At 51.0% G+C, this 13,488-nt stretch overlaps 5 protein-coding genes across 5 annotated transcripts; 2 read left to right on the top strand and 3 right to left on the bottom strand.

Annotated features, from left to right (window-relative positions):
- Nucleotides 1–375: 375 nt before the first annotated feature.
- ASPVEDRAFT_196898 (polysaccharide deacetylase family protein) lies at nt 376–1,861 on the bottom strand (the record flags this gene model as incomplete). The annotated part of the gene is made up of 9 exons (XM_040809222.1): nt 376–577; nt 641–786; nt 844–902; nt 966–1,112; nt 1,167–1,330; nt 1,400–1,423; nt 1,484–1,555; nt 1,616–1,688; nt 1,750–1,861. 9 exons carry the CDS (start codon nt 1,859–1,861, stop codon nt 490–492), a joined length of 885 nt encoding a protein of 294 aa, XP_040670224.1. The 3' UTR covers nt 376–489.
- A 357-nt stretch (nt 1,862–2,218) lies between these two features.
- On the top strand, nt 2,219–4,289 carry ASPVEDRAFT_63843 (uncharacterized protein; the record flags this gene model as incomplete). The annotated part of the gene is made up of 6 exons (XM_040815694.1): nt 2,219–2,586; nt 2,649–2,918; nt 2,991–3,560; nt 3,618–4,056; nt 4,113–4,183; nt 4,260–4,289. Exons 1-6 carry the CDS (start codon nt 2,293–2,295, stop codon nt 4,287–4,289), a joined length of 1,674 nt encoding a protein of 557 aa, XP_040670223.1. The 5' UTR covers nt 2,219–2,292.
- A 244-nt stretch (nt 4,290–4,533) lies between these two features.
- Nucleotides 4,534–6,468, top strand: ASPVEDRAFT_85852 (fungal specific transcription factor domain-containing protein; the record flags this gene model as incomplete). Its single annotated transcript, XM_040817750.1, has 3 exons — nt 4,534–4,651; nt 4,713–5,243; nt 5,297–6,468. The coding sequence occupies 3 exons, from the start codon at nt 4,534–4,536 to the stop codon at nt 6,466–6,468; spliced, it is 1,821 nt and encodes a 606-aa protein (XP_040670222.1).
- Nucleotides 6,469–6,798: 330 nt separating this feature from the next.
- Nucleotides 6,799–8,539, bottom strand: ASPVEDRAFT_196891 (FAD-dependent oxidoreductase). Its single transcript, XM_040809221.1, has 8 exons — nt 8,429–8,539; nt 8,250–8,375; nt 8,123–8,197; nt 7,894–8,079; nt 7,599–7,845; nt 7,371–7,550; nt 7,127–7,327; nt 6,799–7,079 (listed from the first exon to the last, which is right to left on the bottom strand). Exons 1-8 carry the CDS (start codon nt 8,525–8,527, stop codon nt 6,973–6,975), a joined length of 1,221 nt encoding a protein of 406 aa, XP_040670221.1. The 5' UTR covers nt 8,528–8,539; the 3' UTR covers nt 6,799–6,972.
- Nucleotides 8,540–9,039: 500 nt separating this feature from the next.
- Nucleotides 9,040–13,012, bottom strand: ASPVEDRAFT_85850 (hybrid sensor histidine kinase/response regulator; the record flags this gene model as incomplete). The annotated part of the gene is made up of 3 exons (XM_040817749.1): nt 9,040–9,287; nt 9,345–12,820; nt 12,882–13,012. The coding sequence occupies 3 exons, from the start codon at nt 13,010–13,012 to the stop codon at nt 9,040–9,042; spliced, it is 3,855 nt and encodes a 1,284-aa protein (XP_040670220.1).
- Between the last annotated feature and the right edge of the window lie 476 nt (nt 13,013–13,488).

Raw genomic sequence — 13,488 nt, 5'->3', positions numbered from 1 at the left:
AAGGGTTTCTGGAGGTAACTGTCAGATGAGAATGGGTAGAAGACATCTGGTAGCCTTCTATTATCGCTTTGGCCTGTAAATATTTAAAGTACTCGGCATTCGGCTTGGCTTACGACCTTCCGTTATAGGCAGGTTTTGATTTCTCCACCTCGTACTTCTACACATATTATCTCGCTCTTCTGAGTCAGGCAGCTGGCTCTCCAGTGCCACAAAGGTAGACCATTATACAGATGGCCAAAGCTACTTACAAAGAACCAAGAAAAGAGGATCACTTAGTATAAAGCCTGTCTTGGCGATAATTCAACGCGGTCAGAACAGAGAAGTGGACGCGTACACCAATAGGTATTACTGTAGAACGATACTTACAACTATGCGGTCAAATAGACAATTGGTTTATGGGGTAGAACTAATACATTCTGCATTTGTTGATCCGCGAATCGCACCCGGTGGCAGTTGGGAGGTATGCGCCTATCTGCTGTATCCCGACACTCATATTCTCCCATTGCGGAACTCTTCACTCATCTTCTCAAAGGTACACCATTGAACTCCCTCGAATTGGTTTACCCAATCAATGAATCTGAATGACAGCCATTTTCTTAGCAAAAATGCATGTGTAAGTCAGGTTCACAAGCTTGCCTACTTTTCATGGAAGCGAAGGGCATGTGGTTTGCCGCTGACTTGGGGATGGATTGTAATGGGAACAATGAAGGTATCAAAATTCTCGTAGCAGTAGAGGAACGATTCCTGCCAAATGTGTAATAAAACTCGCGGGTCGACATAGCCTTGCTATAGTGGGGTATTAGCCTTAGCTGAGTTACGTGAGACAGGAGAGATGGATCTAACAGAATTGGGCATTCGCGGCTCAAGTTGGAAGGCTGGCCAGTCATCAAAAGTCCACGAGCCTGGATATAGTAGCAAAGTCCCCTTGTCAGATCGTTTTCATAGAGGAAGAGCTCAACCTGTACCTGGTATAACTACAATGTTAGAGGGCTCCGTCTTCGTTGAAGGAACCATCCAATGCCCCGCGTCCTTTGCCAGGTTGGTAGGGACATGTATCTCGCCATCATTGGGAGCGTAGTAACAGTGGAAATCCTCATGCATCATTGAATGGTCTGGCCATGAAGGTTAGAAAGGGCCACTCCATAGACTTGGACATTTCACTCAACCGTATGTAAGCTCGAGTTCTTCCATGATGGAGATCTGCTCAGGGTGGGGGTCCCAAGCTGGTGCAGTAAAACCTTTGGGCTCCTTGCCACAGAATTTGCTGATAATCTGCTTCGACTTGATCATGATGTCGCGAAATTGCTGATTTGTTAACTCGCCAGGGTACCTTCAAAGCTTTAGTTAGACAGGAAATCAAGCTCCGCACTATGGTTCCGAAGCAGATGTGAGACCTTACTCATGTGTATATCCATGTAGACCGCTAAACTTCTGTAAGCTTCACTGCTTCAGATGTAATGCAAAAGAAGGAGCAAGGACACACATTTCATGGCCTGCATCTCGAATCGCCACCATTTCTTCCGGGAAAGTCTCGACGGTATGGGCGGGAATGAACCTGGAATGCTCTGAGAACTGGCCTGCGCTATAGATCGAGGAAGTTCCGGGAGAATCATACCAGGAACACTTGATTCCCTTTTGATCGAACAGATTCAAGAGGCGCTTGGTCCCTACCTTGGCACCAAAAACTCCTGATTGCAACATGTCAGGACAGCCTTGCGTTATCATTCGGACCACAAGGTATGATCTTACCCCTAGACACGCCAGACAGATTTGGCCTTGAGCCGTCGCCAGTATTGATGTGGTTTGCAATTGCATCTACATCAACACCATAACCGCAAAGTACTCGCTTCTTGCTCTCCATATTTGTATAGTCCAGGGCCTTCTGAGGCGTCTTTACCACTGGAATAGCTACGAGCAGCCGCAACCGGTCGAATAAATAAGGTAAAAGACATTCTGCGGACATCAACTCTGGACCATAATTGAACAATTGTGGTATTGTGACATCAGCTCTAGAACACTTTCCGTATTAGGAAGGTCGGCTACTGTTTAGTTAGGGTATAGATAACGTAGCGACACATCTTCCGATGCCATCCGTACAAGACCTCCTCTTATTGGACGGGTAGAACGAATACCTACTCGGTTAGGAAGCTCGCGTGGGGCCCCTCCCCACTCCCCTTTCACTGCTCCAACTCCAATCAAACTATATATGGGAGAGGCGGCGATAAATCTCCCCAGGAGCATTGAGTAACTCCAAAAGTTCGATCGCAAAAATAGCGTTTCGCATGTAAAATCATGCGTTCCTTAACTTCTGTCCCTACACTGAGTCCTGAATGGGCAACCCTTGTGGACGGGGTGCGGCGGAAACGGGACGAGTCTATTGCAGCTGTGATGTCCCCGGAATCTATTCCTTTACACGAGGTCCCCAGCAATGTCAGCCAGGTGCCCCGCGAAGTCCTACCGGTGCAGGTCTGCACTGTTACCGAAACTCCCTTGCCAGAGTTATTACAGCAGCTGGCTAGCCGCGAGGTAACCGCAGTCGCGGTGACAGAGGCCTTCCTTCGTCGAGCTGCTCTGGCTCAAGGGCTGGTAAGACCCGATTGGTGCACCCGGAGGCGACTGTTACACGATTAATTATTAACATCATTCAGGTGAATTGCGTGACTGAGCTGCTACCTACCGCTGCTCTCAAGCGAGCGGCTTTTCTGGACGACTACATTGCGCAACATGGAAAGCCTCTGGGTCCTTTACACGGCCTGCCAATTAGTGTCAAAGAACACATGGCAATGGCAGATTGGGAAGTCAACTTCTCCTTCGTTGCCCAGATTGGTACCAAAGCGACTACGGACGGGGAAGTCTTGAGGATACTGTGGGAGGCCGGCTGTGTGTTTCACGCGCGGACAACTCAGCCGCAGTCTCTAGTAAGATAAGATCGCAACCCCGGAATGAACATACTTTCTCCATCAGCGCTAACTCTGGCCTCTGCCGGAAAGCTTCATGTAGAGACTTCCTCGAACATATACGGTGTGACCGTGAACCCGTTCAATACAAACTTGACGTGTGGAGGCAGCTCTGGAGGAGAAGGGGCCCTTATTGCCCTGAGAGGAAGCTGTCTTGGGGTTGGTTCTGACACCGGGGGCAGTATTCGAGTTCCAGCAGGTCTGTGCGGGATATATGGTATGAAGGCATCATCCGGACGAGTTCCTATGAGCGGGCTACTGCCTTTGACGATGGGACGGGAGCAGATCCCCTCAGTTGTGGGGCCTATGTCTGCGACGCTGGAGGGCCTGGAACTTTGGATGAAGGTCGTCTGCTCTCGCAAGACATGGCTCAAGGAGCCCACCCTATTGCCTATGGCATGGCGAGATGAGGTAGACTGGCTGGGAAAGACTGGAGGTAGCAGCAAGTTTAAGATAGGTGTGATGTGGAATGACGGCGTCGTTCAACCCCAGCCTCCCGTAACTCGAGCCCTACGTCAGGTAGTCGACCGGCTTCGGGTGCATGAAGAGGTGGAGATTGTGGACTGGAAGCCACACGATCATAGCCGTGGTGGTGAGATTTTTGTATATTTTCCCTGTCGACTATTGCAGGAGGATATTTCCGTGAGCTAACAGAGCCAGGCCCGCTTGTTGTTTGCCGATGGGGGGAAATTCATGAAACAGCGTCTGGACCAGGCGGGAGAGCCCTTGCGGCCGCTGAGTCAGTGGGCTTTTAATGAAAACCCTCACTGTCGAGAAACAACATTAGACGAACTCTGGGAATGGACGGGCAAGAGAGACACGTACAGGCACAAGTACGCAAATGCGTGGAATGTAACCGCAACCGGAGTTGATGCACATGGTGACCCCGTCGGCTGTGTAGATGTTATTCTGACCCCAGTCGCTCCTGGCGTAGCACCACCCCTAGATCATTCGCATAATTGGCTATACACGAGTATATGGAATTTGCTCGACTACCCTGCCGTGTCATTCCCAGTGACGCATGCTGATGCTGGGCTGGATCCACGGAATGATCTTTATACGCCCCAAAATAAGCTGGACGCGGAGAACCACCATCTCTGTGAGCCATACAATCAGCAATCCTTGACCACAGGACGGCACTAACAGGCTCCTTAGACGATCCTCAGATGCATCACGGAGCTCCTATTGCGCTTCAGTTGGTGGGTCGGCGATGGGAGGACGAAAAGGTAAGAAACCTGCCGCGTCTGTTTCACTTCCAGTTCTCATTTTGCTAGGTGCTTCAATCATTACGATATATTGAAGGACTTATTGGCAGCTTCGCACATCGGATAGACAAACTAGGGTGACGTTGCAGCAGTCGATTTGCCACTGTATCGGAACAAACGGGCTTGCGTAGAAATAGAATACGCAGAATTTAATATTAGTTTCTGTTATCAGCAGTTCTCCACTTCCAAAGAACGTAGTCCCACTCGCGCTTCTCTGTCGTCAGTCCGTAACGTGCCGGCAACCCCCTCTTCCTCTTCTCCACGCCCCACGTTCGTTTCTCTACTGCTTGCTGCCGGTCTCATCTCTCACGATGCCAGACAATAATCGGCCAGAACCTGGTCTTGGTGGTATTCGGCTACGGTGGAACGACACTATAGCCCGGAGTGGCAAACTTAAGGATGTCCCTTGCGTAGTCCACCACTCACCAAGTCCGTGGTCCGCCATAGTCTGCCGCTCACGTCAAAGCATCACACTGACTGTGTCTGGTAGATACCCCTTGCCGGCCACAAAACTCGCGGAAAGGGTACCGTGTTCGCTTCGGCCCCGACTCGAAGAACAAGGTCCGACGTGTTCGAGGTTCGATGAACCCAGTTACACGCTCCAATCGAGTAGGTGGTCGAGATCATGGGCCTGTACCACATTTCAGTCCGCAAAGTATGCGTGCTTCTCCCCCTAGCCAGACAAGAAGAAGTCCATCTAGAGCACCCGCAGAATGCAGTGCCACTCCCAGGTCGTTGTTCCTGTCGACAACCGAGCCACTGCCGTCCCCCGGCAATATCTTTGGCCTTGATCTGTTAGAAAAAGGCACGTCAGTGGGTCCTATAGTGACGCTCGATGCAGCGACGGATCGGTACCATGCTGATGGAAGCGGAAGTCCTGTGGTATTTCATTCCCAGGACCTGTCAAGTCGCCCCTGTTCGCCTAATCTGTCTCATCCGCCATCCGTCATCTCTCCATCGCCGTCTTATTTTGCTGTCGCTGACAGATGCGGGACTGGCGGCCTGCAATACCTTCAATTTTGTAAGCCGGTTGGCTATAAACCTTGTTATCATCTTCTTACACGACTTTCACAGATATCGAGAAAGTTGTACCTCGCCTAGCCCCGCTTTGGGGTACATTCGACAATCCATTCGTATCTCTTGTGTTTCCAGCCGTGGTGGAGTCTCCTATCCTTCTCCATTCTTTGATTGCCCTCTCAATCTCACAATTTCCCGGCCATGGGTTACACGAGTCGACGCTTTCGTATCAATCGTTGTGGCACAAAAACAAAGCCATAAGTCTATTCCGCCGTCAGCTATCAGAGCCCTCCTCTATCAGTATTGCTAGTGTCTTCACCTGTATCTTCATGCAGACAATTGAGGTTCTCGGCTCTGGTACCGGTAGTTGGAGTGAGTGGCTAACAGGGGCAATTTTGATGATCGAAACCGGACAGAGGCTGCTGCTCCACGGCACTGATAATTGTGATCAATGGCTCACTCTAACAAAATGTGTTGTCGCAATGGATACATTTGCTGCTATCACAACCCAGCATGCTCCATTAATGTCAACTCGCTACTGGAATGCTTGGTTGCAGGTGCAAGATACGTTGCCTCGGCCGCAATCTCGTCTACCCCTGGACCTGGTGATGATACATGAGCTATCACAGGATAACACTTTTGAAAAGCTTCTCGGCTGTCCAACAGCAGTGATGTATACCCTGGGTAAGATGGCCGAGATACTGCGTCAGCAAGAGATAACTGATCTACCCGAGCATCAAGCACAAACAACGAGCCTGAGCCGCATATATTCACTCGAGGAGATTCTTCTACGATGGCAGCCGGACGAGCATGCAGTCAACTACCACTACCACATCACAGAGGCCTTCCGGCACAGTGCGCTTATCTGTTTCCATCGCAAGATACGTCGTCTACCTTACACGCATCCCACAGTCCAATATTATGTGAAGGAAACACTTACTCATCTTGTGGCTGCCGGGGCTGCTCATTATATCACCATTACGATCTGGCCACTGATGATTGCGGCTATGGAGATTGACGAGCAGGATGCAGCGTATTTGAAGGACGTTGTCAGGGGTCATTTCTCTGAGATTCACGACCTGCAAAGAAACGCTTTGTTTCAAAACTCGGAAACTTTTCTTGAGCTTTTGTGGCAGGAGCGCGAAAACGCTCAGACCTGGGAACAACGAGTGAGAATAGAATGGGGGTCATTTGCATTAGAAAATGGTTGGCGGTGGTGTTTCTGGTAGCTTACCAATGTACTATATATATATATATATCTATATGTGTGTGTCGTATAAATGAGCAGCAATTGCTGATTGTGCAAGTCAGGTTGGCTGTCGGGTTCTTCTACTATGTTTTTCACCCTATATGTAATTAGTGGCCTTTTCCGTATTAGAGATATAAATAAAGATATATAAAGAGACCTGGTCGCCGCTGTCAAGAATTGGGATCTTTGGGAGGCTCTACTTGGAGAATTCAAGGAACACGATTACTGGAGAACGGAGGTGAAATTCTGGCGTATCCCGCGAGAGTGGAATACCGAGGCCGACCATTTTGCTGGACTTGCAGCAGCGGAAGACGAGAAAGAACAGTTTCAAGATGTCAAGGGGCTTCTGGTCTGAACACATGTCTTTACTGGCGTCTAAATGCAATATGGTGGGGCTCTGAGCTTCTAGTATTACGAATGGGATAGAATATGTGGATATGTTCAGCCTTTCAGTACGGACGGTACTTCGCGATGCCCAGCAGCATTACACATTGGAACCACTGCCAGCCAGGTTCTCTTGCAGGATAGTTTGCGAATTCACCAGTTCATCGTGCGAGAAAATGGCCCCCATAAATCTCATCATCTCTGCCGCTATACCCAGTCAGTGGCCATCCTTGTTCATTGTGTTTGCTGCTCACCAGTTATACGACGGTCCGATGAGCCATCTTCATCTCTCGCGTTCAGTCGGGTATACTTCAGTGCCATCTCGACCCTCGGCCGACGCGCTTTCTCATATAATCCCAGAAGACTTGGTATCTCGCTGGGGATTGTGCCCAAAGGGAGGAAGGTCGCGAGTGAAACGCCATCTTCGATCGCCATTGCGCCTCCTTGGCCGAGGACTGTCTCATTAGTACATGCTTAATAAAGTATAGACGATCTTACAAGGTTGAAATGGATGAGCTGCGTCCCCAATCAAAGCGGCGCGTCTACAGACCCAGCGTGGTAGAGGGTCCATGTCGTATAACTGCCAGGCCTTCAGGTCTTCGTCGGTGCTTTCGATCAGTTTCTGGACGGCAGGGCAATAGTCGCGGAATTCCCTCATCACGATTTCTTTACTGCTTGCTGTTTAGATAGTTAGTATTATCTCGATCATCGGTTAAGGGTAGGTACCGTCAGCAGCCTCAACCTGCGCCGTTGGTATAAAGGCACACAGGTTGAGGACCTCATTATTTGCGCAAGGATACACCACCAGCCTTGTCTTTCCGGATGTCCACTCTATGAATCGTCCTGGCTGGATGATATCCTTTGTCTCGTCAAGGTTGCTGATCTCGCTTGTCGGAAGAAGCCACCGGAAGCAGGCTTTGTCTGTAGGATAGGGCTGCGACGAGCTGGGCGCGATTTGTTTGCGGACGACGGACTACCGGTGTTAGCCTGGTACCACTTTCCCCTTCGTAGACAGTCTTACATGAAGACCATCAGCACCAATTAATACATCAGCAGCAAATACCTGCCCGTCGTCAAGCACGACAGAGGGATTATCGCTAGACACGCCGACGGTGACAATTCTGCATCCGGTGTGGATTGTGGCGACCTTCTCGGCTTGTTGTTTGAGCGCTGTGTGCAGGTCGGCTCTGTGTATAAAGTAGTATTCCTATATCTGTTAGGGCTTCACTTTAAATATCAAGTCGACGTACGGCTTGCCATGACTGCCGAATAGGGCCAAATTCCTGAGAGTACTTCAACGTTCCTTCATGATCATATCGACTCATCTAGACTGTCAGCACCTCTTCATATACAATTATTCAGACCAGGAAGTGTCACCTCTTCTAGCAACGTCCCACCATACCCCTTGACGTCCACACCAAGCCACTCCAGCATCTTGGTACAGTTCGGCGCAGAATTAATTGCAGCCCCTGTTTCTTTATTGAAACGGGACTTTTCCAACACCTGCATTATCCTTAGCCCACATCCATTATAACTTAATGATCAAGTCAACGCACCACAACCCGATGCCCTTCCCTCCCCAGGGCAATCGCAGCCGTAAGACCGGCAAAGCCAGCGCCGACAATGACGACTCTCAACGGCTGTGCTTTTGTCATCGTTGATGCGTGATTCTTTTGCTTGGCAACGTGGTGGAGTTGAAATTCTCGAGACTGTCGATCGTATTTATACCTACTCATCTCGGCCTCGGAGATCAGGCCGGACTCGGATAGACAACTCCGAGGATCGACTTCCGGGACACCCGTTACCGTGAACACTAGTAGATGAATGATATCGACCCGAATACGAGCTTCGGGGTTGTTTTGTCGACTAGAGATGGTCTGGGGTTCGGAGTAGGCAGTATACGGGACCGGGGTAGGGTTTACGAAATTTAATTTGGAAAGGCTGACATTGAAATTCCAGAGGTTGGCTGAACAGTAGGATAGGGAATTTTTGGTTGTAATGGCTTGCAGCGCAATTCTATACTCCAGAACATTGCAAGGGTGCTTTTCATTATTTAGCGATGGTGTAGACGCGATACGTAGTTGCACGACGATCACCAAAGCACCCCATTCTCAGAACGGCCGAAGAATTCATAGTAATCTTTTTATTTATTTGTGCATGATCTACATCAAGTAACACTACACCTGTCCAGCAACGACCGTATTAGCTTCCGACTAATAGGCTTCGTCAGGAAGATATCGATCCCCGACGCAAAGGCCTCCTGCTGGGCATCCGCACTGTCGAGGCCCGTCAAGGCTGTAATGATAGTCGGATGCCAGGAAGGCCGTGCGGAGGGATATGTCTCGTAGTGCTGGCGTTCAAACTCCCTGATTCTCCGACTGGCTTCGAAGCCATTCATGACCGGCATGGAGATGTCTGTAGTTATTGTTAACTACCGTTGCAAAGGTATATTAGGTTGGATAGGATGCGTACCTATCAGAATCATTATGAACTTTCCAGGATTCGCCTCGTACTTCTGCACCGCTTCTAGCCCGTTTGTTGCTGTCTCGGTGGCCCATCCTTCTTTGCCGACGTATGCAATGAGAATCTGAAGATTCACCGGATTGTCCTCGACGAGCAACACCGACGGACGCTCAATTGCAGTCCTTTCATCCCCGTCTACACCGTCAAAATCTTCTAGTACAGAGGCCGTCTCCGATATGGGAATCCCAGACTTAGAAAAAGCAGTATCCCTCCGAATCAAGCCCCTATCGGTATAACTATCCTGACTCCCCGCACTCTCCACAGAAGGCCTCTTGCTAATCTTCATCCGATCCCCCGGGGCATCTCTCGGTCCAATATCCAGATGCAAATGCAAAGATTCCGGCATCTCAACCCACCGCATCTGCTCAGGCTTGAACGTGCCCGTCTCTAACCCCTCCATACGCTGCATACACAGATGAAGCGCTTTGGAGAGCTTCCGCGGGCCGCACGGCTGGCTTATAAAGTCGACAATCGAGTCTCGACGCCGATTTGTGCCCGTTGTCCGCACGAACATGTGGTGTGCCGCTTCGGGGGATTGGCAGATTACAATTAGGGGGGATACTTTATTCGGGTGGTCGAGGCTAAGCAAGTTCTGGTTCCGTTGGATATCCAAGGCATCCTGGTCCTGGTCCGTATGAACCATGAGGTAAAAGTCGCAGGGCGTAGTCTCGATCTCGGGCGATACCATCTTCACCGTGAGATGAAACCAGTCCTGGCAGAGGCGCGTGAGGGAGTCGCAGAGGATGGCGTCTCGATCTGAGGCTCGTTCCTGGCCGAATCCGATAAGGCCTATGGTTTTTCCTTGTGCTTGGGTTCGGGCTAGACTGCTTGCTGTATGTGATGATCCATCGGATCCTTCAGGCACAGCGGCAAGAGTCAAAGGGGCTTGGATGGTCACCTCGGTGCCTTTGTCTTTCTCTGAAGTGACCTCGATCGAGCCGTCGAGGAAGGCGAGGGCTTTGCGGACGATGCTTAATCCGAGTCCACTGCCTGGGGCGAGGGTGTCTTCTTGCGAAAACGGGGTAAAAAGGTCGCTGCGAAGGTACTCTCGCCCGATGCCTTGGCCGGTATCTTTTACAGTCAAGGTGACATTATATTGGGACCTCTGGCCTGTAGACCCGCCAGAGTCGTGGCTTGCCCGGCGAGGCGGTTCGACCTTTAGAGCTATATAGATGTACCCTTCAGGGGTGTATTTCAGAGCGTTGCTGAAGACATTCATCAAGATGCGGCGCCAGCAGCCAGCCTGTGTGGAGAAGGTCCATTCAGCAGCTTCCTGGACATCGAAGATAATCGTCGGTTGCTGCGAGGGAAGCACAATTATCGAATCATCTCCATTGCTCAATTGCCGGGCCGGTAGGCGACGCTGCTGGTAGAAGCTATGGCCAGCAAAGACACTATCAACGACCTCTTCGAGAATCGCATCGAGCCGGATATCCTCGTACACGCTCTCGCTGCTGCCGAGCATGTTACGGTCAGACACGCTAGCCTGGTTGTCGTGAGAAGCCTTTCTATGTTTCGGCTTATGCTCTTTGGAGAACTTGTCGATGTATGTAAAGTCCAGCAGATGGTTCATTGTATCAAGGAGGGTGCGCCCACAAGACTCAATTGTATGTACCATCCCTTGCTGCAAGGCATTCAACGCCGTGTCGCTTAAAATATCAGACGTCCCTAGAATTCCATGCAGCGGGCTCCTCAGTTCGTGTGAGATGCTCGTCGCTAGGTTCTTCTTTGCTCGTTCTGCCATTTCAACGTCCAACCGGTGTACTTCAGCCATGATACTATTGCCGAACGCGTGGACGTAGGCGAGCTCGTTCTCCGTAGAGAAGACACGCTCTGGGGTGTTTGTCCAGGCGAGTAACCCAGCGAGCCACCTGGACTTATGCGAATCCCACAGCGGTAGGAAGATGATGCTGCAAGTGCCGCCGAGGACCTTGTTCAGTTCGCTGGCGTCTTGTCTTTGGTTCTGTCTGCGTCTCTTCTTGTACTTTGATGAGTTTGTCGAGCTGCTAGAGGCAGAAGTAGCCGCACTGCCGCTGTCGTCAGATAACGAGCCGTACTTGTTGTTGTTGAAGATTTTTCCGTAGGGATACCGATTCAGCATGGCTTTCAAGACTGACTCGCGGACTGCATATCCATCGCCTGGCTTCACGCCGGACTTCGCGTCGTCATTGATCGAGGAAGATTGCGAGGTTGAGTAGCCCAGGATCCGGCAAGTCGTGGTGCCCTCTTGCGGATTGGCGGCAGGGAATCCAGAGGCGCTAGATATACTTCCTGTGCTTGCTGAGTCGGTGCCGTCTTCGCTGCTTGCTGTCTCGCCTCCTGGACGGGGGGCACGCCCTCCTCGATACTCGTATCCAACGAGTCCGCCAAAAGATTCAATCCTAGCATCGACAAAGACAACGCCTTCAACTTCGATCGACTCGCGGATCAGGTTTGCAGCCCTGCCGAATACCTTTTCGAAGGCGACCCGCGGGTTGTCCTCTTGTACTTCATCGTGTGAGAGGACATTTCGGGCCTTCTGCTTGTCCTCACGCCCTGTATCTAGTTGCTTATCAAGTGTTTCTCGGCCATCAGGAGACTTGGTATCCGAGTCTGAGTCTGTAGGCGGGTTCTCGGTACTGAAAGAACGGCTTGCATACAGATCAGGAGGACGCGGTCTCAGCGGCATCTGGAACGGGTTCTCCTGCAAATCCTGCTGCTGTTTATTCAACTGCCCCTCAACAGCCCTTCCCGATTTCGCAGTTACAGCGTCCTGTTCGTTGGTCTCGAGCCATGAATCACGGAGCGTCGTCCTGCCCTCCACAAAGCTGCCCAGGCCAGATATCATCTTCCTGGCCTGCGAATTCTGGTACCGCAATTGCCGCGTGTCAAGGTACTCCATGATTGTGGCCGCCATGTGTTTCAGGAAGGTTATTTCTGCTTCATCGGCTGCCTCGCGCGGTGGGGTGTCAAAGATACAATAGGACCCAATTGTATTGCCTCTGGGCCCAATAATGGGCACACCAGCACAGAAGCCTGCCTTGAGAAGCTTATTCACACCTCCGTTCCCTCCGTTCTCCAGGCTAGTCATAACCAGCGCACTTCCACCCGCAACAATATCCGGATTCTCAGTCTCGGAGGGATTCGCCAGCGGCAGGTTCGCAATCGCCTTACAGATCCCATTCTCCCTAGGCACAATGCAGCAGCCCAACCGCAAATCATCCTTTCCAGGGCCCGCTACTCCCGACGCCGTCGCCTCGGCGAGAATATACTGATGCGTCGGCCCAAAAAGAGAAACAATCGCCCGCTCAGCACGGAGTTTCACCGCACCCAGCTGCGCAAGGGATGTCAAGACATGGTCAGTCGAAGGAATAGCGACAAAGTTCCGCTGGGCGGCCTCGTCCGAGGGAGCGAACTGGTACGCTGCGTGGTCGCGCGGCAGATATCTTGGGTGAGTTGGTGTTAGCCAAACCCTCCAACAATCATGGGCGTATGGACGGAGCTGACCTGTAGAATTCGCGCTCTTTGGCTAGGTTCAGAGTTGGCCGTTGTTGCTTTGGCTGTTGACGGTGCTGTTGTGGCCGACCTTCGGGGGTCTGCCCGGTGTGCCCGGTGTGCCCGGGCCTGTCGAAGGTCATTCTGGGCCCTTGCGATGTGCAAAGGAGGTCATTGAGACCAAATGGGAGTATTGGAGATATCGGGTACAGCGCCATGAGGCTGGCGCGGTATACTTAAATAAACTGCAGCCCGTATGATATCATTTACTCCTGACGTCATTGTCGACAGTTGGACCCTGACTCCGCTTGTGCGCGGGGCAGGCCAATCAGCAGCGGGAATTGGGTGAGAAAAAAGAATCTTTCATTGTCTAGTGGGCCTCTAGAGAACGACCTTTAGAGAGACCCAAATATAAAACTACAACGGTAGCCAATTAGAGACTGTTACCTATCGATTGGTCTCTATTTTCCATCCACGTGTGAGATCCACCCAACTCTTTCGCCTATCCCTAAATGGACTAGGCTCGTACCTGCAGAAGTCTGTTTTCTTTGGCAGGGGAAAATCACCCCCTTCGCGGCCTGAGGCAGCAACGGTACTTCCCGATTCGAATGGCTTCCAT

The sequence above is a fragment of the Aspergillus versicolor genome (assembly GCF_001890125.1).
Source record: "Aspergillus versicolor CBS 583.65 unplaced genomic scaffold ASPVEscaffold_7, whole genome shotgun sequence".
In the NCBI taxonomy this organism is placed as follows: Eukaryota; Fungi; Ascomycota; class Eurotiomycetes; order Eurotiales; family Aspergillaceae; genus Aspergillus; species Aspergillus versicolor.
Note: the sequence above shows the minus strand (reverse complement) of the source record. Positions and strands in the feature narration are given on the sequence as shown.